General features: G+C 41.3%; 1 protein-coding gene across 2 annotated transcripts in view; it reads left to right on the top strand.

Moving 5' to 3' along the window:
• sorcs3 (sortilin related VPS10 domain containing receptor 3) overlaps positions 1-27258 on the top strand; it is a 204037-nt gene that overhangs the window by 79548 nt on the left and 97231 nt on the right. For both annotated transcript variants that reach the window (XM_035402854.1, XM_035402855.1), the window contains exon 2: positions 5177-5244. In XM_035402854.1, coding sequence (XP_035258745.1) covers positions 5177-5244 — 68 coding nt within the window. The remainder of the gene's footprint in view (positions 1-5176; positions 5245-27258) is intronic.

Raw genomic sequence — 27258 nt, 5'->3', positions numbered from 1 at the left:
ATATGTTAGCTATCTAGATAATGAACTAGCTTACGTTAGGGTATAAACGTTAGGGCAGCTTATAAACTTCTTTCCCTGACAACAAATATATCCTAGCCTTCTTGAAACAAGACTGAATTAATATGTTTTATAGACGATAGTCACTAATAGAAATCAGATGTATTTATAAGATAAAAAATATCACTAGCAGATATTCTGGAAATACAAATAAAAATGTTTGCTTCTGATTTGTTTTTCTTATTTCCTTGATTGCGATGGACATTATTCAAAATGTAAATACATGTGAGCAAATAAATATTTTAGTTTACATAAGGTGTCTAATTTCCTTTTTTAATGAGGAATAATATTCTTATGATTTAATTACTTTTTTACGTTACATTACATTTATTTAGCAGACACTTTTATCCAAAGCGATGTACGAAAGTGCATATCATGGTCATTGGAACAACTACAAAACACAGGTACGAGAAGGTACAATACTCATTTTGTAGTTATTTACAGCCAAGAACACAGGAACACAGTTCAGTTCACATTATTCTGACCTAATTTATGGCAAGTCAAAATAGGGGGACGAACAAGCTACAATATTAGGACAAAAAAAACAAATTACGATAAGTTACTTTTCTCAGCTATACCGTGAGCTTTTAATGGCTGCCTCGGTACTCCTGTTTTTTTTTGTTCTCCAGTTGGTCTGGTTTCCTCCCAGGGTTTCCTGGAGAATGTGCTCACTAATGATCCTTCTGGCTTGCCCACTGGGGACATCCTAAACCCCCCATCCCCCCCAGTCCCCCAACCCACCAACCCACCCCCACCCACGCACCCTCACTTTCTGGGATAGGGTAACTAAATTGCTCTGCTTCAAATCAAATTACCCACGTATATCTGCATCGTACCACCATGCACAGATGGGCCAAACCTGATTAGCTGGGCTATTAACACTGAACAGAATGAGTCCTTGTAAACATGTTCAAAATAGTCATTTTCCTGTGTATGTCCTTGTATTCGCAATGCTATCAGTCAATGTAACTTGTATCGTCTGTGCATTTCTTTTCTTTTTCTTTACATTTCTTTACTTTCTGGCAATGCCTCATGTTCAACAGTCCCTTTGATAAAGATAATAAGGCGTGTCAAATTTGATTGGTTGTCATTTTATTATGCCAGCATAAGATGTCTGAACACAGTTTACTTCCATTACTTTTATTATTTCATTTAACGGGGACCATGCCCAATCACAGCTAATTTTAAAATGCTTCAAAGTATTTCATGTGGTTTGACTGCAAATTGGGGGGACGGGGCCAGGGTGGGTGGGGTTGAGGGGGGGGGGATCTAAGCTTTGATAATGAGTGAGCTGGAGGGGGCTTCCCTCTACGCAGGGGTCTGGCCTGCCCAAGCCGTATCTCTCACACCCACTTTCACTCTAATGGGATGCAAAATTGCGCAGAGAAAAATGCGTCCATGTTCAATTTGACGGTCGTTAGGCCTTGGATTGCAGCACTGCTCACGTTCAGCCCCTGAATTTGTGTGCGTCTTTCTCTATTAATGAGCGTGAGCGTAAATGCTGCGATCGAGAGAGGGACCACGAAGCATGACCGATGAAATCTGATTCGTTAGAATTACTGTGATGTCAAGTACAAGGCCCGTGTGAAACCTGATCAGAGCATAGCGAATTTTAGCGCATAGCGCATTCGTCCAAGGAGAGAAACATTGGGAAGTATTATAAGTGGTAGCCTGTTAAGTTTCACAACAACAAAATGGCCTCGTGGAATTTCTCCTGCTCCCATCCTGGCATGGAAACGATGCACAGGAGCGGTCCTTTGGTTATTTTTCCTGCCGGCATTATGCAGATTACCCGTTGCGGGCTCACTGTGCGTACTCACCCTCCGAACGCTGTCCTTCGTCTTCACGCTTGGCGGACTGTTTAAGGCTGACACGGAAGCTCGATGTTACGGCCGTTCGTGCTGCGATTTGTAACGCGGATCTCTTTACGAGCCTTCGTCTGAGGCGCGGTGGCTTTTTTGTGAGCGAGATCGCATCTCCGTGCGGGGAGGAATACAAGAGCCCCGTAAAGAAAAAAGAAAAAGAAGAAGCTGCTTCAGTGAAAGGATGCGTATCCCTGGTTCCATTATGGAGATGCACGCTGACACGGAGCAGCGGGCCTCTCTGTGAACACCGTGGACCGTTAAAATAAGTTAAATCACGTTGAGTTCTCCGAATTCAAGCTCGGCACATTTAAATGCACTTCGCTGTACGTCGCTCTGGATAAGAGCGTCTGCCAAATGCCTGTAATTTAATGTCAAATGCGGGGGGGGGGGGGGTGGGTAACGGTGCGGCAGAGGCAGTCACGGTGACCGTGCCCGTCCAGATCGAGCGGTCAGGGCCCCGGCACTTCGCGGTAAGTATCCGTCCCCTCGTTTGAGTGCGGCTTTTCGAACGGACGATGTGCTCCGGCACTTGGAATGCGGAGGAGCTCCGCCGGCATATGGACGATGTTCCATCCTAGCTGTCGCTGGGGCATCGTCAGCCTCATTGTTTCCGGAGCACATCGTCTTGCGGCAATTTGGACCCGTCCCTGCCCATATGGCACAATGCAATCAGACACTTTTTTTTTTTAATGAGACGCGGGGAGACGTCTGATTGTGAACACCACTGGCCCTCGGTCCTTACCAGAGCAATTCAGGCAAGAGTGGTTATATTCCATTCTTAAGCACCGTGAGTTTTGGTGGTCGCTGAAATTAGACAGCAGTGCTCCCTGATGAATGCGTAACGGAAAGTGTAACGTTCACTTAAAACTTATTACTCTTGATGAAGTATTACTAAACATTGTGGCTGGTAGACTGAATGCCATGCATAGTTTGAGAATTAGACTGGTCTTGTGTGTGTTTAAAATGTGTATATGTGTGTATTTGTGTGTGTGTGTGTGTGTGTGTGTGTGCATCTTATATATGCATCCATCCATCCAATATCTATACTTGCTTATCCTGAGCAGGGTCGCGGGGGGGTGAACCTGGATGGTGCTGGAACCTATCCCAGTGTGCATTGGGCGAGAGGCAGGAATACACCCTGGACAGGCTGCCAATCTATCACAGGGCACACACACACCATTCACTCACACACTCACACCTATGGGCAATTTAGATCAATAAGCATTTTATTAGTAGGGTGGCACCACAGATGGGATTGATTGATGCTGCTCTTCAGGGACCACCCAGACCCTGAGCATTCTGGGTATATGTGTGTGTGTAATTTAACGAGCTTGTTATTGGGTCACCAGCCTTTGGCCCTGCGTTGGCCACAAGCAACTTCAAGGTAATACAATTAAATTAGTGACAGCTTGGAGGAGGGAAGGGTGGGATGTTCTCCAAAAAAGTCATTAGTTCTATCATAACATCATTAGTGCTGGTAAACTAAAACACTGTTCAAAATTGAGTATGGCATTTCAAATTGGTCTTTGTGGACATCCTGCATTTAGTTATGCTAATATTTTTTTTTTTGCCACAGTTGGTTAATTGAACCATGATGATTATAATCCGTGCCGAGCGTAACTGACATTTCTGCCGTTAATTGAGGGTCAATTGGGGTTTTAGGTTTTGAAATCTGTACCGGAAACCTGGCCTTCCGCTGGGATTTCGTTTCCGAAGATTTTGATTGGTTGGTACAGTCCATGTGTGTCATTGAGTTAGGGTGCATCCACTGAACAGTTTGCATGGTAATGTGAATGAGCGAAAACAATGCAGAAGAGAGGCTGATATTTAAAAATATCGATATTTAATGTGCCGTACTTCCCCTGCACTGACGCTTCAACCACATTTCAACCACAAAACTATTAATTTCAGACAATTCATTACTCATGTGGCAAATGTAAACGGCATATATTAATATTTCATCTGGCTCTCTGTGAGTGCTTTTCTGACTGATTTCAAGGGACCCATTTTAGATGGTTATTTTATTATTTTTCATTTTTCTGTTGAGGAAATGAGCGAAAACAGTCGCTGCCCTAGAGCGCGAACCCTATGTCACGGTATATGGATTTACGATTCCAAATTCCGTACGGAGGGGAAAGCTGCACTTCCTGTGTGATTTCCCCAGCTGGGCAGGCTGATCTCTCTGTCTGCCAATGCCCACCACACAGCAACATAGACATGTTTTTTTTTTTTTTTTTTTTTTTCTCTACCTTTCATCGGCATGGCAACGATCCAGCATCATCTTAGCGTGGACTCGTCGGGCTGTGGCGCAGTCTGGCTCGGCCCAAACCATCTGCCGGCTGCCTCGCGCGGGCGAGCCTGGGGCTGGGGCACCGGCTCTGCTAGCGCAGCGTCAGCTCTGCTAGCGTAGCGTCAGCTGGGCTCCTGCGGGACACGGAGGAGTCCCGGGACCGCTGGGGCGTGTGGGTCAGCCAGCAGAGCCTGCAAGCCGGCGGTAAAAAAATAAAAAAAGAATTAAAAAAAAAAAGCGATGGGTCAAGGCTAACAACTGGTGCTATTTTTTACTTCCGCAAAGCGGAACAGGCGAGGAGTCACCTCCAGTGAAGCCGTTATAAGATTACGCGGAGCTGCTTTAAAGACGCTAACATCTTTAGCATCTGAATGCTAACAGCTGAGCGACGTGCCACAGGAAGTCATTTAGCCCTCAAACAAAACAAAACAAAGAAGCGTGTAACTTATTATTACCCAGAACAATAAGACCGCAGGTATCCTTTCTGATATATATTTTTTTTACTAGGTCATTATCTCTTCACGAATGTATTAATTTGCGCTGCATTCAGCCCAGCACGGTACAGTATATGCAGACAGTGCGGTCGGCATTTGCCTGAACAGTACCACAGTCCGTTACAAGTGTGATGGCGCTATAACACGTTTGAGGCTAATGAGGATCATACTATTAGCATAACCCCTCGCTGCTTTCAGCTCAGTTTAAGGTTTATCCAGCGCCGCTGCGGTAGAGACTCAGGTCACGGTCTGCCCGAGGAGGTCGGCCTCTGTGTGCTCTGAGAAGCAAAAGGTCAGTTTCATGCACCAGAGTGAAGTAATTTAGCATTTTAACAACTCATTAGCTTAGCTCAAAAGCTGAAAATGCTATCTGCTGTGTCTCATCGACATTGTTTTTCTTTCAACAGATTGTTGGAAAAATGAGTAATTCCAAATATATATTTATATACATTCTTTTTTTACTCTTTCAGGTGATCTTAATCTTGACCAAACTGTACGACTTCAACTTGGGAACGGTCACTGAAAGCTCGTTGTGGAGGTAAGAAAGACATTGCTCATCCTTTTATTAAGCTTAAAGGCTTGACGTTTTCACTGGAATTAACACATAATTACAAAATGAACACTTAACTTACAGTACAGCCAACATGCTTCTGCATACACTCTATAACCAATCATCTGCACTTTCTCAAAATGATTCATTTACTGATCTTGGCCAACATTATACAAATAAATAAATAGATCGCTAAATAAATAAATATGCAATTTTCAATGATTGCAGAGAATATCCGATAATTAAAAATCAATTATCATAATTATAGTGCTTCAGTGAATACTGATAGGGTTCTGAAGTCAGGAGTTGTTGTGTGCGTCAGGTTGTGTGTGTGTCTGGTTGTGTGCGTGTGGTTGTGTGTGTGTCTGGTTATGTGCGTGTCTGGTTGTGTGTGTCTGGTTGTGTGCGTGTCTGGTTGTGTCTGGTTGTGTGTGTGTCTGGTTGTGTGCGTGTCTGGTTGTGCGTGTCTGGTTGTGTGCCTGTGGTTGTGTGTGTGTCTGGTTGTGTGCGTGTCTGGTTATGTGTGTGTCTGGTTGTGTGTGTGTCTGGTTGTGTGCGTGTCTGGTTGTGCGTGTCTGGTTGTGTGCGTGTGGTTGTGTGTGTGTCTGGTTGTGTGCGTGTCTGGTTATGTGCGTGTCTGGTTGTGTGTGTGTCTGGTTGTGTGCGTGTCTGGTTGTGTGTGTGTCTGGTTGTTTGCGTGTCTGGTTGTGTGTTTCTGGTTGTGTGTGTGTCTGGTTGTGTGCGTGTCTGGTTGTGTCTGGTTGTGTGCGTGTCTGGTTGTGTCTGGTTGTGTGTGTGCCTGGTTGTGTGTGTGTGCCCTGATGTCCTCTAAAGGCCATGGCTCTCCTGTAGCTGTAACTGAAACCGAAACAAAACTAAAAATGGAGAACGGCAGCCTTGCTCGCTCTGTTGCATCTTCACCAGGGTAGAGTGCCATGTCGCTGTGCGGGCTGTGTGGGGGGTGGGGGTGTTTTAAGGAAATTCTTTTCAGGTTTTAAGTTTCCAGAGCTCTTGTTCCCTCGTAGGTTGCAGACTGTAATGATTCCTCAGCTCCTACCAGGAAGCCCGTTGTGTGAATGTCATGAAAGTTTAATGATTTTGTGTAAAACTGAAACTCTTTATTGTGTGTTTGTCTTTGGATGCTGTACAAGCTCTGGATGCTGAGCGGTGCTTTCAGTGATCACTCCGTACAGCCACGGGGGAGTTTCAGTAGGAGGGAGGGGTGGGGGGGGACAGAGGAGGTGGGGGGGGGGGGGGGGGTAGGATGGTGGGGTTAAGAGGGTGGGGGTGGTGCTGAGTATTCATGCAGATTAGAAATTAAGAAAAGAAAATAAATTCATAATGAAGAAAAAATGGATAAAACTATTTTTACAGTTTTACATGGACATTTTACTTGTGTAACCCTGTAAAAAAAAGAACAAAAAAATTAACCAAAAAAGTAATCTTGTACAGTATGAGTACTTTGCAGGGCACATTAAGACATCACTAATGGGACATGATGTAGCATCCTGTGCAAAGAGTTAGCGACCAAATGAGGTGCATCTGCATTTACTGTTCTGCCTATGTTCCTCAGAAAATAGACAGACACTGTGAATTATCATGTAGAGGAAGACAAAGAGGGCGACAGAGAGGAGGAAGTGCTGACATATTTACATGCTGTGCTAGTTAGAGTGGAAAACATACATCCCTGTCTCCCTTAAGACATTTAGCAAACATGCTGTTATTTATTATGACATTGCTGTGAACCATAACGTGTAACACAAGTTATAATGGTTTGGATAGCATTTGTTTCTCATGTATAGTGCACGTAGGCTTTATAGTTGGTTAAAAGTGTTCATTTGAAAAATACACTTCACTTTTTACATGAATATTCAAAATGCATGTCATAATGTATCACTTTTTTCATTTACATTATATTTTTACATTAATCTTTCATTTTATTTCTGAAACAAAATTGAACACTGCATAATTCACAGGATTATCCCCTAGGCTCTAAGTGCCAAATTAGTATGTATTTATAGTAATTAGCTTGAAAAAGTAATCAAAAATTTGTTTGTTTGGATTTGTAATAGCGCAAGTAATGCATGCCAAAATAATAATTGTACGGTGAATGTAATCATAATGAACCGTCTTCAACCGGTCCTGAAATGAGCATCCTCTTACCTGCAGTGAATGCTAACTAATACCATTGTTAAAATCTGTCCCATTAATGCTAATGACTAAATCATGATTTAAAAAAAAAAAAAAAAACATGACGTGAATAGAATATATTTACGTGAGCAGTGCTTTACATACATTTGAGAAATTGTATTATTGAAGTGCCTTTGTGGTTTGCAGACCGGGGTTATTTGGCGTTTGGCTTGGCCAGCACTTTTCTGTGCTTGTTTGTTTTGTGCAATGCGATCCTTTTCTGTTTCTAATTAAGTTCACTCTGTGATGATTATTGTGTTCGGTTGGTTATTGTGCTCCATAGCTGCTGCGCTTCCCCTCAAACCGTTTGGGGGGGCTACTCTGAAGTCTGGGAACACCAGCCGCCTGTCTACGTACCGAATACGTGCCCTTTTAGCGATTGTCAAGGTCAACGTGGCGCTTCAGGCAACTGCTTCCCACAGGGCAGAATGCATTCACCGGAATATTGAACGCCCATCAGAAAAAAAAAAAAAGAATTTCGCCATTTTTTTTTGTTTTTGTTGTTGACGAAATGGAACAATGGAACGCAAGCGGGCGCGCACAAGCCTCGCGTGCCGACGCGCCCGCCCCTCGTACGGACGGTGATTTATCAGCTCAAACAAAGCCAGATAGAGCGAGGAAATCCATATTTTAAGGGCGCTCGTAGCAGACGGAGGCCACGCTTAAGAAGTTAGTCGCTGGCTCAGCCGCCGTCCGTGGCCGTCGGTCCAAGCGCGCTGTAAGCTGGCGTTTCTTATCGGCGTCTTTAAAGTGCGCTTGCGAGCGGGGAGTGAACGGATACTGATGTTTAATAAACCAACTTAAGAGGAGAGTTTAAATCCTCTCTGGCGGAGGGCCCCGGGCGCTGTGTGCGGAACTGAGCGGATGCAGATGCTTTCTCGGTTTGAGCTGCTGTGTGTGTGTGTCTCTCCGTGGCTCCTGTCCAGATCACACGTTGACAAAAAACGAGAGCAGCGATAACGGTGTGCCGCTCGGCTCAAGTTAGGACCGGTGGGAATTAGAGCGGCTGCATTCTCTGACACTCTTTTTTTTTTTTTTACAAATGTAGATATTGTTATGGCAACAGAGGGCTCCGCCCCGGAACTACCTGCTGTGTGTGCTCCCTGTTAATTGTAACCATGGTTTCATTTAAATTTAGCCTGGGAAGATAATTTATTAAGTGCGTGCTGAGAACCTAAATGGCTGGCAGATCCTGACTTTTGGGGCGAGAAAAAAAAGGTCAGGGGACTGGAAATGCCGAGATATGTTGTGAAAGCTGCACTGTCAATGTTTAATGAACAGAGTGACCTTAAAGAAAGAAAACAGACCAGTCGCTTTATAAAGTTTCCTTTTTTTTTTTTTTTTTTCAAAAGAGAGATCGGTTTCTCTGTTAGATACAAGTCTTCGGGGTGGGGGAAACCATTTGATTTAAACTACTTATTGTAATGAGAACGTATAAGGACCTTTGGACTGTTATCTGGGTACTTTCCAAGCAAGTGGAAATGCATAAGATTAGCGCTAATTAATGATGAATAGCAACTAAATGGAGCTGTTTTGTAGAAAGAACCGGAATTTGCCTTCTTTGTTTATTCCCGGAGAACACTTATGCCACTGCGTGAGCAAACAAATCCTCTTGTGTGTCTCTGGGGAGACAGTTGCAAATATTGGCGCAAAATGGCTGCCGTGCATCACCCAGGTGGGTGCAGTACATTGGTGGTGGGTGAGTTCCCACTCATCACTGAAAAACATGTTGAGTGTTCAAAAAAAAAAGGGCTATATAAATGCAATGATTCATTCATTCACATATATTTAGTACAATGTCTAAATACAGAGAGAAAATACTGCCATTTTGTCCTCTAGTGACAATATTGACTTATTGACCATAATTTTCTTTTACTGATGATAATAACAATTCTTCCTTCCGTGCCTCTCAGTGATGATGTATTAGAAATGGAAGGCTTCTGAACTACTTGGATAGCTGTCCTTCCACTATAGATGTGCACGAAAGTATTCATCATCTGATCATTAATGGTTCGTCATTGAGCTTTGTGAGTGGTCCTCATTGTTGGTGTTTCATTGATCTGTTTGCATGGCATCCATTTCAAAAGATACAAGGAAGGTGTGATGTCTAAACATGTCTATATGCAATCAGAATGAATCAGTGTCAGAAATGTAAGTTAATGAAAACAGAGACGAGACGGGTCATGGTTTTCACAAAACGCAATATTCTTCAAGAGCCCTGAGAACTTCACTTTGGAAAATGGTTCCTGAAGGAGAGACTTGATATGTCCTGATAATCTAATATATAGGGTGGTATTTATTAAACAGCACACGGGCTGAAATATTGGGTGCCAGGATGCCTTTGGCATCAATAGCATGGCAAGAACTGGCGTTCACTGTTTCAGTAAAAATAATAAGTTTGACATCTGTTTCAAAGTGAAATTCTGTCTCTGTCCCGGCATCGTTAATCTAGGTGAGTGTGGAGTAAGGGCTATTGGAGGAGACAGGTCAGACAAAAGCCTTTCTTAGATAGCACTGCTAGTTATCTGTCGACCACCCCTAAGATGATACAACTGTACTTTGGGGGGCAAAGTATGCAGCAGTATAGGCATACCAATTTTACCTGAAACTGGAGTTTCACTGTGGGCGGCACGGTGGTGCAGTGGGTATTCCTGTTGCCTCGCAGCAAGAAGGTCATGGGTTCGAAACTCGGCTTGGGGCCTCTCTGTGTGGAGTTCGCATGTTCTCACCGTGTCTGCGTGGGTTTCCTCCAGGTACTCCGGTTTCCTCCCACAGTCCAAAGACATGCAGGCTGATTGGTGACCCTAAATTGCCCATAGGTATGAGCGTGTGAGTGAATGGTGTGTGTGCCCTGCGATAGATTGGCGGCCTGTCCATGGGGTAATCCTGCCTCTCACCCAATGCATGCTGGGATAGGCTCCAGCGCCCCCCTGTGACCCTGCCCAAGATAAGCAGGTATAGATAATGGATGGAGTTAACAAGCACATTATAACTGCAAGTTCCAAACGGTGCATTCGTTACATTGACAACCTGCTAAATATGAGATATCAGCACTCTTGTGTGGAAGGCAAATGTTTCTAGAATACACCAATGGATTTTTGCATAGTAGGCAGTGCAGTTTAGAAATATGTTCTTATCTGAAAAAAAAAATATATATTTATACAGTAAAATGCATGCCACTGCATTAAATTTGACAGTAAAAATGTTTTCCACCGGTTGTGTTATTCAATCTGATAGTGTTTTACATTTGGGTGAAGTGCTTAAAGGGAAAGTTCACTTTCTGGAGTTTTCTGTGATATTATTTTATTGTATTTTTTCAATTCGCCCGGGCACTTTTTTTGTGTGATAAAGGGTATTATGGGTACTTACAGAAGTTTCGGATGACCTGCTGGCTTTACAATATACAAAGTTATTTAGGACGTTCAGAGGATTTCTGGTCTAATGCTAGAAAATACACTTCAAATAACAACAAAGCAGCCTGTACAATGTTTGTAAGTATCTGTTATATCCTTCATGGAACACCAAAAACTCTCTGAGCCAGACAGCCAACATCTGAAATAATACTGAAGAACTTCAGAATCCCTTTCAATTACTGCATTGTCATAGCAATATTTTGACGACACTCTCAATTCTTCAATTCTTTCAACTGCTACTCCATTGTATGAGCTAATTGCCGAATATATTGTGAAGTTCCCATGCTCTGACTGAACAGCACAGTTCCGTCCAATCAAATCGATAATACAATCTGGTTTTAGAAGATGTTTTGGAGATATAGTTGAACGGGACAGATGGTGTGGACTGGGGAAAGGGGGAGCTACAGTAGAGTAGCTGACAGACAATAAGGCCTGAGCAGGCCTCTGCAGATCTTTGAATGTGATTGGTCACTGAGGCTCCGTGGAGAGGTGGACCAAACGGCATTGAGGTTCCGGCATGTTCCGTTCCTCTTTGGCCGAAAATGTGCCACGGAGGTTTCGTTCCCAGAGCGGGCAGTGATGTCCCTTCAAAACTGCACCATTTTACCGAGCATGCTCAGAAGCGCTCTGGCATTTTGCAAGGCCAGAACCTGTGCTTTGTTTCCTAAAGGGAACCACCTCATGCATGTGACCTTTCTGCCTGTTATAAAAGTGTGCTTTAAAAAAAAAAAAACTGTCAGGTTTTTTTTTCTTTCTACTTACCTTCAAACACCCCATCCCCAGTATCAGCGTTGAATGTATGGCCAATATGTTTTGGAATGGTGGTTACAAAGAGAAAATAAAGTGATCTCGAATATTTTAGTATTTAGTCTTTGATTTTATTTCCATTTCCCTTCTTTAAGGAAGTCTTTTGTGGATCTGCAGTAATTTTCCCCTCCCTAAACTGTAGGCTGAAGAAGACCTCTTTCTCTCTTACTTGCAATATTTAATATTTAAATTCTTACCTTTTTAATTACATAATCTGGACCTCTCTGCGTGTCCTCAAGCACATTGTAATTTGGTTTCCACCACAATAGTACATGTTGAATTTGATCATGGGGCTTTAAAATGAATGCAATATGCCACTTCAAACAATTAGAATGCAGACGCTGCCTTTGAGGTAGTTTTTCGTTTGTAATAATCGAGTTTGAATCGCATCAACTCACTAAAAGTGGCAGACCTAAATGGAAGTTTATTATCCTGCTGAGTGGTGATTTGTAATTGATTTTTCCCCCTCCCTGAATGTCTAGATTGAGCTTGTACTCAACTCACTGTGGACTCAGTATAACATTACCCTTGGTGTATTGACATGTTTGGATGCCACCTGTATATGACCTGATAGCTGAACATAGATATTTGTGGCTGTTGGATGGCTCTTTCTTTGGACACTGTATATGACCTAATAGCTGAACATAGATATTTGTGGCTGTTGGATGGCTCTTTTTTTAGACACCATATATCACCTAATAGCTGAACATAGATATTTGTGGCTGTTGGATGGCTCTTTTTTTAGACACCATATATGACTTAATAGCTGAACATAGATATTTGTGGCTGTTGGATGGCTCTTTTTTTAGACACCATATATGACTTAATAGCTGAACATAGATATTTGTGGCTGTTGGATGGCTCTTTTTTTAGACACCATATATCACCTAATAGCTGAACATAGATATGTGTGGCTGTTGGATGGCTCTTTTTTTAGACACCATATATCACCTAATAGCTGAACATAGATATTTGTGGCTGTTGGATGGCTCTTTTTTTAGACACCATATATCACCTAATAGCTGAACATAGATATTTGTGGCTGTTGGATGGCCCTTTCTTTAGACGCTGTGCTATGGTGCATGAATTAGTCTCACATGATTGGATCAAATCTGGACCGTGCCAGTGCCGGCTGACTGTGATTGGTTGCTTCGTGGGGCCGTGCGTATCTGGCGATTGCATCACCCAGGGTACGTGAGTGAAGGTTCAGTCGTTTAAGGGTCTGCATCTCACTGCTCTCTGGCGTCCCCTGCTGGTCGAACAGGGCGCTCGTGGACTGAAAGGTCATGCTCTGGCTCAGCTCTGTGCGGGCGTGGCTGTGGGCTGTGGTGTGAAAAGAAGCAGGCTGGTGACACCCCACGTTTCGGATGAGAACTGTAGAGGTTCTCACTCTTCTGAACTGGCATTGGAGTGAACATGTGGGCATGGATACAAGCAGTCAATTGGATATGCAAAATTAGGGAGTGAGTTAAATATTTCAGTCCCATATTGGGCACAAAAAAATACATTCCAGGATTATATATCACTAAGAATGAAAATTTTAAATGAAGTGAAGTAACAACACCATAATTTATTGGTGAATTATAACGGGACATTTTCTCATTGGCAGAGACTCCTGGTGTTTCACAGCATTTATTGGAAATTGTAGAGATAAAAAAATAAAAAATAAAAACAATTTCAGTGTTATGAACATGGTATACACGCTGGTATAAATATACTTTTTTTTATTTTTTTATTTTTTTTTAACGGATATTGCACAAGGTGGCAGCAGAATTGATAACGATGCTGCACTTCACCCGAGCACGTCTGAATTGTCCTGAGAGTGAGAGCGATACGCGGCTCGGAGTGTTAAATTGACAATGAAAATGGCCGCAGAAAAGATTAGCTTGCTTCAGGCGCACCTCAGCCCCCCCTGACAAGCTCCATTAATTCCTACAGTTATATGTATTTTTGTTGTGTGGTTGTTTTTTTGTTGTTTGCTTACTAATTGCTCCAGACCTCCAGGCCTGACCGTGAGTTTGTGAATCACGATGCGCATCAGACAGGCGGAGTCTAATGGGTTTTTATGGGTCGGTTTCTGCGGGTTTATTTGACTGTGTAAAGAGAAGTGGCGGTGATGTACGCGGGTAGAGTGCTCTGACTTTGACAGGGGAGTTATCAGATTTCTGTTTACTTCACTACTGGGGGAAAAAAAACAACATCATCCAGTCCAATAATAATACCGAAAAAAAAACAAGATTCAAAAGATTGCTGGGTTTACTTTCAGAAGTGTAGAAACTTCTTACGTTCCCCCGAAATCAGTTTATTCCATCTTCTCATCCCTCAGTGATGGGTTACAGGCGACTGGCCTCTGAAACTGCTAAGTGAGAGGGAGAGAGATGCCGATAAACATAGCCTCTTATCCAAAATAACTGCTGCTGTTGACCTGCGTTCTTTGAACAGTGGGGAAAGCAAATAAATACGCTAATTGAAAGTGAGTCTTGGTGTCTATTTATAACATCTTCAGTTCGGTAATGCTACCATATGGACGCATGGAAAATATGTAAGTCTATTATGAAAGGCAAATGTTCGCAACTGGTACGCGGGGAAAAAATATCCAGCACATCCATCTTGTTTTGTTTTTTTCATTACTTGACGTCTGTTTCTGCTTCTAAGCTTCTATTTTTAAGCTTATGATATGTCAAACTGTGCTACCCAACTGCATAAGAGCACAATCCCGTTTGTGTACCATAAATTTACGGGATGATTTAAGGGTGTGTGACAGCAGTGGAAAAGTGATTTTGTGTTGGATTGCGCATGCAGAATACGTTGCATATAAATCATCCGGAGAACTGGAAGGGGTATAAATCAACTTTGTTTCATAATATGGCGGTGTTGGCGCTAAAGCAACCCAAGATAAAAGGAGCGCAGCTTGATTGTTGATACATTAAGCACAGAAATGTAACGCTAACCAGGCTTATTGTCATTTGACTGGGAAAATCTTATACTTTTTTTTTGTTTTACAAGCATTCCTGGTCTCATTACTGTACTGTTGCCTTTCGACGTGGCGTGTGACATCACTCAGAGGAGTGCGGGTTATTGGCTTGTCAGAAGCTGTCAAGGGGGCAGTTTTTTTTTGGGGAAGTGATGCAAGAATTTCCCATTAAGAACTTTTCCCCCTGTCACTCTCGCCCATGTTTCTCCGCGGCGAATTGTACGACGTTGTCAAGGATTTGTGTGTGTGCGAGAGACGTGTGTGTTAGCAAGCCTGGTTGTCAAATGGTCAGACATGAGCGGACATTTGAGCAGCTACTGAAAGGACTGTCCAGTGGACTTGACAACAGAAACGCCACATACACGATAAGCATGTGTAAGTTTTGGCTTAGTACTGGCTGCCGTGCTGTTTAGGTTACACTTTTATTGAACCCCGTGGGGTAGTTTGTCCTCTGTATTTAACCCATCCTAGTTACTTATAGGAGCAGTGGGCAGCCACAGTGCAGCGCCCAGGGACCAGCTCCAGTTCTGAGGCCAGTGCCTCGGTCAAGGGCAACGGCAGGAGTGTACTTTACCTGACATGCATGTCTTTCGGTGTGGGAGGAAACCGGAGTGCCCAGAGCAGGGGTGTTCAATCTTATCCCAAAAGGGCCGGTGTGCGTGCAGGTTTTCGTTCTTGCTGAGCACTGCGACACCTGATTCTGCTTATCAAGGTCCTGATTGAAGACCATGATCAGTTAATTAGTTGAATCAGGTGTCGTAGTGCTGGGCTGAAACATGAACATGGGGAAAACACGCAAAATTCACGCAGCCGGGATTCAAACCCGCAACCCCCTCCTCGCGAGGCAGCGCTGCCCTCCACTGCTTGCGGCCAGAGGACGCCTGTGGCCGATGTCTGCTTCGCCGTGGCTGTTGCTCAGAGATAATCTCGCTGTTCGTTGGAGCGGACGGCAGCGGCCGTGATGCGTAGCCGTCGCTGCTGTGTCTCTCTGCGGCGTCTCTGAGCTGTGGCTGCCCCTGCTGTCAAGGCTGTGCTTGAGCTGGCCGACCCTGTCACCCACAGCAAGGTCATTCAGGGTTATTCAGCTCGGGGAAAATGTAGCCCTCTGATGCGGAACTTTACCTTTGACCCTTTAACTCCAGAGAGACAAATAAAAGGTATACAGTATCTGTATATTTTTTTTTTTAAAGGAATGTTTTTTAAATTTATAGTATAGTTAAGATGGTGCCAACTCATTTTGAATTTGAACACATTTTAAAATACACTTTTTCTTTTAATACATTTTAAAAAAAACACGTTCATGCCCAAAAATCTTAAAGTACAAATCCACCGCTTTAAATATTCTGTAGCAATTATTATGGCTTTCTAGACAGCTGGCACTAGACTTCAGATTTTACTCTGCTAGCTTGCCAGTTAGCTTTTTGATTCCAGACAGTACACTGGTCTGCTCTCTCCGTTTGACAGCTAAGTCCTGCCAGGTTACTTATTCCCCAAAGGCTGATTTTGTGCGATTGCAGACACTTCCTGCAATGCAGGGCCAGAGGACATAAACTTTAGTTGAGTTCCTGTTTTGATGAACACAACATCTTCTGGTCCCTATAAGCTTGCTTGCTTACTGCCTCCAGACTGTGAAGACAAAACCTATAATAGAGTAGCCCTTATTTCTCAATCATAATGTTTGAGTAAAACATTTTTTCCTGATGACATTTTTACTTTTATAATCTTGCAGCTCGTTTAATGAATAACGGTACATACTGATAATGTTGTTTTACAAAAGAACAGAAGCCATTTTGACTAATTTACATCCACTACCTTTAACAAATATAGCGAACTAAGTGGCAAGCTAAACCGGAACACTTCCAATGGAACCTTTCATATGCATTCACACGTGGGTTAATTAATAAAAATGTTTGGAACTGCATGTTTTGTGGCAGGGATTAATTATGACATAGCGGGAGGTCCTTTCAGCAGCCAATTTAGTTTCATTCTGACTTTCCGTTAAAGTTGAAAAGCACCGAACAGGTACAGGCATGCGTGACAGAAAATGTCAGTTTTTATTGTACGGTCTTGTGATGATACTGCTCATTTAAGTGCCATATGTTCCACAGTTCTTCTGTCAAATGTTATTCTATCACAACTCTCCTGACCTTGCTGGAGCCCCGGGTATGCTCCTGGTTGTAGGCCTTAAATGTGATATCTTTTTCCATCTACACCGCCTCAACGGTTGATGTGTTTTTTTTTCTTTTTTTTTTGTTTCATCCTTTTGAGTCATCGTCTGAACTCGTGAAATTGGACTTCAGAAGCGCTGAATTATAAATCGCTGCATACGCCAGACGTGGCGAAACAGAACGAAATAAAAACACAGGTCCGCGACAGTCGAGCGTGAGCTCCGTAGCTTCCTTCGACCTCCCGAGGAGCGTGGATCTGTGGTACGGGCTCGCCGCAGCCACAGTCAGTCGTAACAGAAATACGTTCCGGCCTCCTCGTCTGCTTGGATGCTGACGGGGCCGTTCTCAGACACCCCGGCGCCCGGAGGATGACTGACTCGTTGCGTTTTAGGCCGACCCGGGCGCCCGGAGGATGACTCGTTGCGTTTTAGGCCGACCGCTGACGTTGAGAGCGAGGGAGCAACGGATGTCACCGCTGCAGTTGTCTGGCAGTGACCTAAAAAGCTCTCTAACCCTCATGCAAAAATAATCACACCGACAGGGAGGATCAAAATTTAATATGTTTATTTAAAGATTCGTTCTGGAATAAAGCTTTTTCTTTGAGTATTGGGACGAGCACGGGGTCAAAGTTCAGTTTTTTGAAAAGCCTTTTAACTAGCGAGGGCTAAATAACAATTTAATGGATGCTTAATATGTCAAAGTTTAAATGTATGGACTCGTGGGGAAATGACTGCAGATACCGCGGTGGCCATTCAGTTTTTGTGGAAACGCGTTCGAATTTAAAGGAGACCCTTTCTCTTCGGGGAACGCAAGTGCAAGTGTTTGGAGTGCGAAGGCAATTTTGGATCGGTCCAGGCTGCGGTTCGAACCGACGTCAACGTGGACTGATGGAATATCAATTGATGAATCTCTCTGCCTTGACACTAATGGTCTAATTCACTTGAGGTTTTCTTAATCTTAATTCAGATCTCCCCCACGCTTGGAGTTCATTTGCAGTTTAGCCACATCTCTTTGTAACACATCCTCGTGCAGGAGGAAGCAGTGATCTCCCTTCGTTTGTGCTTTTTTATTTTAGTTCTGTGACACATTAATGCAATAGAAATGTTTGAGTCTATTTTATTTTCACATATACTGTCCTTCCAGGACCTGTGGCCTTCCGCAGTTACATTTTACCCTTGCATTATTTATATGAAGTATGTATAAAATATGGCAAGGTTCCCTTGCCAAGAATGCAGATGCCATGTTGGTTTTTTCTCTGTCATGTTTAGCTCCCAGCATCTGAATGACTGAATGACATGAAGTTTTTCAGAAAATGTATGATTTATAGCATGATCTATACATTTTTCCCATTTAACTTACATATATATATATATATATATATATATATATACATATATATATATATATATATAATTTTTCAAAATTTATGTATTACTGTGCTCGCCGGTGCTTAATGATTTTGGTAAGCCTAAGGTTTGGCCTGTGTCGTTGATTTACAGTAAGGTCTTTGTTTCCCAGGGATGTGATTTTGTTCTCAACATGCAGTCCAGTTTATGTATATATATATTTCTTTATAATGGCATCCCCTTGGATGTATGAGATTGGTTATTGATGAAAGCCATTCCTCAGACTAAAACGATTCTGTGCCGCGGTTGGAATGCTTTGGAAGCTTGACTTTTTGTTATTTATATATATCCATAACATTTGGGACATACATATTTCCTCTCGATTTGGCTCTGTACTCCACAATTTTGGATTTGTAATAAAAATAATTTGGTTAAAGTGCAAGTTCTGGTTAACGTGCAAGTTCTCAGCTTTTATTTAGGGGTATTTTTAACCTTTTGGTTTTGCCTTGTGGCAATTGCAGATTACAGCACATTTATACAAACCCCCAAGCCCCCCCTTCCACCCCACCTCAATTTCAGGGCAGCAAATTGTTTGGGACAAATGGCTTCACTGATGTGCTTACTTGTTTCCTTAGCCATGGGATGATACTTCAGGAGCAGTTTTTCAGGTGAAATTGCAGGCTCCCAATCAACCAATAGGGGTCGCTAGTGCATTGTGAGGTGTGACTGAATTAAACCCCCACCCCCCCATCCCTGGGTGACAGCAGAGCCTATTATGCCTTGTCCATCACTCATCCAGCAGTCTGTGTTGCAATATTATTATTATTATTTTATTGTTGAGTTTCTGAGAAAATATGCCCGCCTAGATTTATCAGGGTATGCTCTTAAAGTTTCTGAAGGTTGAGTACAAACAAAAAAACAAAACAAAACAAAAAAAATGCCAAGCTGTACTCTTTTGTTTTCAGAACCTTGGACTGCAAACTGAGTGATCCACAAGGTGAGATTTCAGTCAAAACTCACTGTTGGTCGGAATGAATAAAAAGCCAGAAGCAAAGAAATTCAATGTTGGGTGGGGAAAAAAAAGCTTTTTTTCTGTGTTCTAGGAATGACAAGTGTGTGATTGAACAGTTCCATGTCATATTTTATTATAAACATTTCTGGGACATCTCAGAGGCATCCTTTTTTAAAGACATTCTCCTTCCAGCCACAATTACAGCAGCCAGGCCAGTGCTCTCGTACCTCATTCAAAGCTGAGACCCCAAAGCGATACAAAATGACTAGAACTACTTTCCCCTCTGTCGAGACCGGCCTTGATAAATCACGTCCGTCTTGTGTCGTCTTTCGAGTTTTATTTTTTGACGCATCTCAAATCTGAACTCTCCAAACTGCATGTACATTTAGGCTGCCTTACAGAACCCTGTCTCTCCTGCATTTCCCACGGTTTATTCGCTGGGCTTTGTGATAAATAAACAGAAGCTTTAATGCACCTGATGATATTTACCCTCAGTAAGTGCTCAGTAAATCAGCTGTTATAATGTGGACAATTTAAAATTTTGTTTTTGCGGACTTGAGAGCAGTATTGTATGAAGGTTGTTATTTGTTGCTTGTTTACCAAGCAATAGTGTGGAGCCAGGAGGGGTTCATAGGGGTTATTGGATTCATTTGGCCTGTGGACCAGTTTAGAACAGGCACTAATAGCAAAAGTGCAAAAGTGTACAAAATGTTTTTGACTGAATGCATTGTGTCTAATTCATTGAGAGTACCCCCCCCCCCCCCCCTTCAGTCAGAGCACAACTCATTGGGAGATCTCCTGGAAAATCACAACTTCTTTCTATTCACAATTTTCCTGACACTGGACACCCGCCCCCCTTGAAATTGTGGATCTACCCACTAAACCTTGGATCTCTTCACCTTTAGAAAAATGTAATAACTGAATTACATGGTGAAACATCAACACTGATCATATTCCAACATTCTCAGAACTAATCAATATTTTGAACTGCACTCCTAAGTGCCGAAGATAATGCGTCTGAAAGTGTGGGGACATTCTTTCATGGGTCATATACGACCAATTTCATGACCTCTAATGGTTATTTTCCACCCATTTTCCATCCTGGGTCAGGTGGTTGCTGTATGACAGTAAACAATCTTAAAAGGCTTTCAGCCTTTCAACCACCTATATATCAAGACGTATTCCAACCAAAACCACCAATGACAAAGACCTTCTTCAGAGGACACTGTCTGGACAGCAAGAAAACCATAACTGGCACTCTATGAAGATGGATTGTACAATTCAGTGCACTAAGAGGACAATACTGCTGGCCATCAAATTGACCACCATTAAGAAGGCTGCCCACTGCTTTGATGTGAAATGTTTTACGAATTTTATTTTTTTTGATTTATCACTTTCATTACTGTACCCTATTATTATTATTATTATTATCCATTGTAGTAGTAGTAAAAATGAACCAATTATCCAATGAATCCAATTAGAACATTATATTTTTTCTATGTTGGTTCTCTGAATGATAAATTATCTTTTCAGTGACTCACTTTGCATTCATTTAAACGCTGTTGATTTCCACTTGTTATTCATCATTAGTACTAAAACAGGCCTTAATCTATTTTAAGTTTCAGCTGACCAGTCAGCTTGTAACCCTGCGGTTCCTAATTCTGAGGTTCTGCTTTATAAATTGTTGCTGTTTGGTGAGTTAATTGTGTTTCATGCTGAACTCCTGACTGAATTCCTAACCATTTTTAAGAAAAAAGGAAAACAAATAAGTTGAAATTAATAGCGTAAAAACCACTTAACTGAGAGCCTGTATAAAGGACCACTTCAGACTGACAAGTGGAGTGTTCTTACAACCAGCAGCAATGGAACACCTGTTTCTTCAGGAACCTCGTGATGCCGTCTGATTTAAGGCAGTCATTCCGCTGAACATTAAAAAAACGCCTAATTTATGTTTACTTACAGTTCTTCACACCATGAACATATGTGCTGTTTTTTCTTAAACGGTAATCTCTTGAACATCAATATTGCATTACTCTTCCCCCCCCCCCCCCCCCCCCGATTGCCATAATTTGTTTCAGGTGCACTTTACTCTTCTGCATAGAAGTGGTCTTATCAAAAGTCAAAAACTGAGCCCTGTTTCAAACTGAGTTTGTAACTGAGATGCGATTATCCTGAAGGAGCTTTGACATCATAGTCTGAAAGGTGGGTAGTCAATCTGTGCACTGAAAGACCCTCAGGGAACTAATGAACGATGCCCGAGTTTTGTAGTCTTATCTAAAGCCCCAAAAACCCAGCCCCCTCTCTGCATTAGATAATGTGTGGGGGGTTCGATTTGTTTCAAAAAGCAAAAAACAGGTTTCCTGCTTCTTTTTCTCGACCTCTGCTTTATTGTTGTCACATCTTGAGTTAACCCCGTGTGGAGAGGTGCAGGCAGTGTGTACGCTGGCGGATCGCGGTGTGTAATGGTGACCGTGTCGGGTCCATTATCCCCCGCGCCCACGCGCGCGTTTCCTCTTCAACTCCCTTCCATCGACGACGCGACCTTTACTCCCACCGCTTTCCCAGAGCTCCCGCCCCCACGCGTCCCCCGGCCCTAATGGACCAATCCCGCGAAGCCGTTTTCCATCACGCTCCAATGAATTCTGCTAAATTACGAAAAAAGGGTTTTAATGTGGTTTGGGTGCGCTCGGAATAGGGGTGTGTGAGTGTGAGTGTGAGTGTGTGTGAGTGTGAGTGTGGGGGTGTGTGTGCAGAAATGTGTGTGTGTGTGCGTGGGTGTGTCTGTCTGTGAGTGAGTGAGTGAGTGTTTGTGTGTGAGTGTGTGTGTTTGTGTGTGTGCACGCACATGCTTGTCTGTGTGTGTGTTTGTATGTGTGTGTGTGTGTGTGTGTGTGTGTGAGAGTGTGTGTGTGTGTGTGTGTGTGTGTGTGTGTGTGTGTGTGTGTGTGTGTGTGCACGCATGCACGTTCATGTGTATATGTTAAACAGATAAACAGCTTTTACAATGCTAGCTGTCTTGCTGTGATAAGGCTTTGCTGATGGGAGAGGAGATTATTAAAAGATGCTGATCCAAATGCGTCCTTCGCAAATACTGTCTGTATTAAACCTCTTCATCTTTTGGCACATTGCGTGCTGAATGGATTTTCATGATCATCGTAAAACTTTCAACAAGTTCCGGTTTTAAACTCTAAAGCTAAACTCTAAAGCTAAGTGAATCTGGTGATTGTTCTGTCTCAATTTATTTCCGAGACACATTTGTTAATGGTCCAAATTAGGGACACATTAAAGGTTTTTTAGGGACAGTGTGCTGTCTTACCAGAAACAGCGGGGGCACTTTATGACTGCTTGTTTTACTACCCTGAAGAGCAAGCTAAAATTTTTCTGATCTCTTGGAGTTTAATGACTTGTTATACACATTTGTAAATGCAGCCTCTTGCTTCCAGTTGTTAGCCTTTTAGCTAATATGTGGAAATAATGTATTCAGAAATGTTAAAATAGCAAGCTTGGAAACATTTTAATTGCATGGCTTCTCATAGCTTTTAGCTGGACTAGGTTAATAGGGTGACTTCCCAAAGTACTTGGAAATTAAGTGCTTGAACTAGAACAAATGCATATGTAATTATTCAAGATTCTGTAAATTTTCGCCTCACTTTTTAAAATGCCTTTCCCATAAACATATGCACAATTTGTAACTTTTTAGCTTTTCTGCGCAGTTATGTCCTTACTGATAGTTGGGCGACTCAGTGTTTGTGTTAATGTTGAAATAAAAATGAGCATGGTAATCGGTTTGGAGCTGAGATGCCATTATCCGGATGGGGCTTGACATCACAGACTAAAAGCTAAGTAATCTATGTATGCACTAAACGACACTGGGGAACGAATAAATAATGCCTGAATATGTAAAGGGGAAACGGTTCCAACCAAGGTCTTTTGGTCATAGTAATCATGCAGAAATTCTAGTGAGAGGATTGAATCATCCCAGACAGCAGTTAACGTATTAATCATCCATGTTTCCATGGAAGAATGTGTTTTTTTCCCCCTATGCTTAAATTTAAGCAGAACACCTACCATTTCTACTTATTTTAAGTAAATTGTACGTGGGATTAAATGTCACCTCCAGTCTTTGCTTTTTTCCAAGATGATTCACATGTAGAAACAAGCCTCCTGTCTGTGTTTCAACGTCCACCATTTTCGAAAATACAGTAAAAATTCCGAGTAGGCGTATCCACGGCTACGGTCTCTGGATTTGTGCCTGACAGCTATGGCAGCGGGTTCAAATAGAGCATGATGGATTCCTTTGACATGTATGACACAAACCTCTTGAGGGAGGGAAAACATTCAAAGGATGCCTTGAATTATGAGTTTATACTGCTTTAATACATGCCTGAGGGTCTGTGATGTATTTAAGCATCAGTGGTCATGCCATAGGATAGGGTGGGAGTCTGTAGGCAAAGTCCATATGAGTCCAATAGTCCAACACATGAGTCCAACATAAGCACACTCTGCAAAGAGTCAACTTTACACTGGACATTTGACTGTGCATCAGTTAGAGCTATGCGTATGCTCTGCTTGGCACTAGTTTCTCCTGTAGTACTGTGTGGCCTCTTGTGTGTGATATAGACACCGGTTTGCAGAGCAGAACAGATGCCTGTACACTAAGCTTCAGCGTACCTGTGCAGGTGAGGGTGAGAGTGGCATAAAAGTGACTCCAATTTGAAATTTGGTAAAGAATATGTTTAAAAGACCTGAAACATATCATTTTGCATTTGTATTATTGTATGTGTGATATTTACCTTGATTTTTAATGAATTTTAAATGGTTTATCTGAAGTTTTCCAAGCTACCAATGGCTTCAATTAGGGTTAAGGGCCCAAATTAGGGTTAGGGTTAGGAAAACGATAAGTCTGAGGGTAAAGGCAAGTTCACGGCTGTGTTCGGCAGCTTGAATAATGGTTAGGAGAGAGGTTTGTTAATGATTTTGAATGAGTCAAATATTTTCTACTGTAGCATGGGTACCTATGGCCATTAAAAAATTAGCAATATATAAAAAAATTTTCAAGGATTAAATCTTTTTAAAAGACCTGAAACATATCATTTTGCATTTGTATTATTGTATGTGTGATATTTACCTTGATTTTTAATACATTTAAATGGTTTATCTCAAGTTTTCCAAGCTACCAATGGCTTCAATTAGGGTTAAGGGCCCAAATTAGGGTTAGGGTTAGAAAAACGGTAAGTCTGAGGCTAAAGGCAAGTTCACGGCTGTGTTCAGCAGCTTGAATAATGGTTAGGAGACAGGTTTGTTAATGATTTTGAATGAGTCAAATATTTTCTACTGTAGCATGGGTACCTATGGCCATTAAAAAATTAGCAATATATAAAAATTTTTTCAAGGATTAAATCTTTTTAAAAGACCTGAAACATATCATTTTTCATTTGTATTATTGTATGTGTGATATTTACCTTGATTTTTAATACATTTTAAATGGTTTATCTGAAGTTTTCCAAGCTACCAAAGGATTCAATTAGGGTTAAGAGCCCAAATTAGGGTTAGGGTTAGGAAAACGATAAGTCTGAGGGTAAAGGCAAGTTCACGGCTGTATTCAGCAGCTTGAATAATGGTTAGGAGACAGGTTTGTTAATGATTTTGAATGAGTCAAATATTTTCTACTGTAGCATGAGTACCTATGGCCATTGAAGACGTGCAATATATTCATATTTCTTCAAGAAATAAAATTTTTTTTAAAAGACCTGAAACATATCATTTTTCATTTGTATTATTGTATGTGTGATATTTACCTTGATTTTTAATGAATTTTAAATGGTTTATTTGAAGTTTTCCAATCTACCAATGGCTTCAATTAGGGTTAAGGGCCCAAATTAGGGTTAGGGTTAGGAAAACGATAAGTCTGAGGGTAAAGGCAAGTTCACGGCTGTGTTCGGCAGCTTGAATAATGGTTAGGAGACAGGTTTGTTAATGATTTTGAATGAGTCAAATATTTTCTACTGTAGCATGGGTACCTATGGCCATTGAAGATGTGCAATATATTCATATTTCTTCAAGAAATAAAAATCTTTTTAAAAGACCTGAAACATATCATTTTGCATTTGTATTATTGTATGTGTGATATTTACCTTGATTTTTAATAAATTTTAAATGGTTTATCTGAAGTTTTCCAAGCTACCAATGGCTTCAATTAGGGTTAAGGGCCCAAATTAGGGTTAGAGTTAGGAAAACGGTAGGTCTGATGGTAAAGGCAAGTTCACGGCTGTGTTCAGCAGCTTGAATAATGGTTAGGAGACAGGTTTGTTAATGATTTTGAATGAGTCAAATATTTTCTACTGTAGCATGGGTACCTATGGCCATTAAAAAATTAGCAATATATAAAAAAAAATTTTCACGGAAGAAATCTTTTTAAAAGGCCTGAAACATATCATTTTGCATTTGTATTATTGTATGTGTGATATTTACCTTGATTTTTAATACATTTTAAATGGTTTATCTGAAGTTTTCCAAGCTACCAATGGCTTCAATTAGGGTTAAGGGCCCAAATTAGGGTTAGGGTTAGTAAAACGGTAAGTCTGAGGCTAAAGGCAAGTTCACGGCTGTGTTCAGCAGCTTGAATAATGGTTAGGAGACAGGTTTGTTAATGATTTTGAATGAGTCAAATATTTTCTACTGTAGCATGGGTACCTATGGCCATTAAAAAATTAGCAATATATAAAAAAATTTTCAAGGATTAAATCTTTTTAAAAGACCTGAAACATATCATTTTGCATTTGTATTATTGTATGTGTGATATTTACCTTGATTTTTAATTCATTTTAAATGGTTTATCTGAAGTTTTCCAAGCTACCAAAGGATTCAATTAGGGTTAAGGGCCCAAATTAGGGTTAGGGTTAGGAAAACGATAAGTCTGAGGGTAAAGGCATGTTCACGGCTGTATTCAGCAGCTTGAATAATGGTTAGGAGACAGGTTTGTTAATGATTTTGAATGAGTCAAATATTTTCTACTGTAGCATGAGTACCTATGGCCATTGAAGATGTGCAATATATTCATATTTCTTCAAGAAATAAAAATCTTTTTAAAAGACCTGAAACATATCATTTTTCATTTGTATTATTGTATGTGTGATATTTACCTTGATTTTTAATAAATTTTAAATGGTTTATCTGAAGTTTTCCAAGCTACCAATGGCTTCAATTAGGGTTAAGGGCCCAAATTAGGGTTAGGGTTAGGAAAACGGTAGGTCTGAGGGTAAAGGCAAGTTCACGGCTGTGTTCAGCAGCTTGAATAATGGTTAGGAGACAGGTTTGTTAATGATTTTGAATGAGTCAAATATTTTCTACTGTAGCATGGGTACCTATGGCCATTAAACAATTAGCAATATATAAAAAATTTTTCAAGGAAAAAATCTTTTTAAAAGACCTGAAACATATCATTTTTCATTTGTATTATTGTATGTGTGGTATTTACCTTGATTTTTAATACATTTTAAATGGTTTATCTGAAGTTTTCCAAGCTACCAAAGGATTCAATTAGGGTTAAGAGCCCAAATTAGGGTTAGGGTTAGGAAAACGATAAGTCTGAGGGTAAAGGCAAGTTCACGGCTGTATTCAGCAGCTTGAATAATGGTTAGGAGACAGGTTTTTTAATGATTTTGAATGAGTCAAATATTTTCTACTGTAGCATGAGTACCTATGGCCATTGAAGACGTGCAATATATTCATATTTCTTCAAGAAATAAATTTTTTTTTAAAAGACCTGAAACATATCATTTTGCATTTGTATTATTGTATGTGTGATATTTACCTTGATTTTTAATGAATTTTAAATGGTTTATCTGAAGTTTTCCAATCTACCAATGGCTTCAATTAGGGTTAAGGGCCCAAATTAGGGTTAGGGTTAGGAAAACGGTAAGTCTGAGGGTAAAGGCAAGTTCACGGCTGTGTTCAGCAGCTTGAATAATGGTTAGGAGACAGGTTTGTTAATGATTTTGAATGAGTCAAATATTTTCTACTGTAGCATGGGTACCTATGGCCATTAAAAAATTAGCAATATATAAAAAAATTTTCAAGGATTAAATCTTTT

Source organism: Anguilla anguilla, chromosome 2, assembly GCF_013347855.1.
Source record: "Anguilla anguilla isolate fAngAng1 chromosome 2, fAngAng1.pri, whole genome shotgun sequence".
Classification (NCBI taxonomy): Eukaryota; Metazoa; Chordata; class Actinopteri; order Anguilliformes; family Anguillidae; genus Anguilla; species Anguilla anguilla.
Note: the sequence above shows the minus strand (reverse complement) of the source record. Positions and strands in the feature narration are given on the sequence as shown.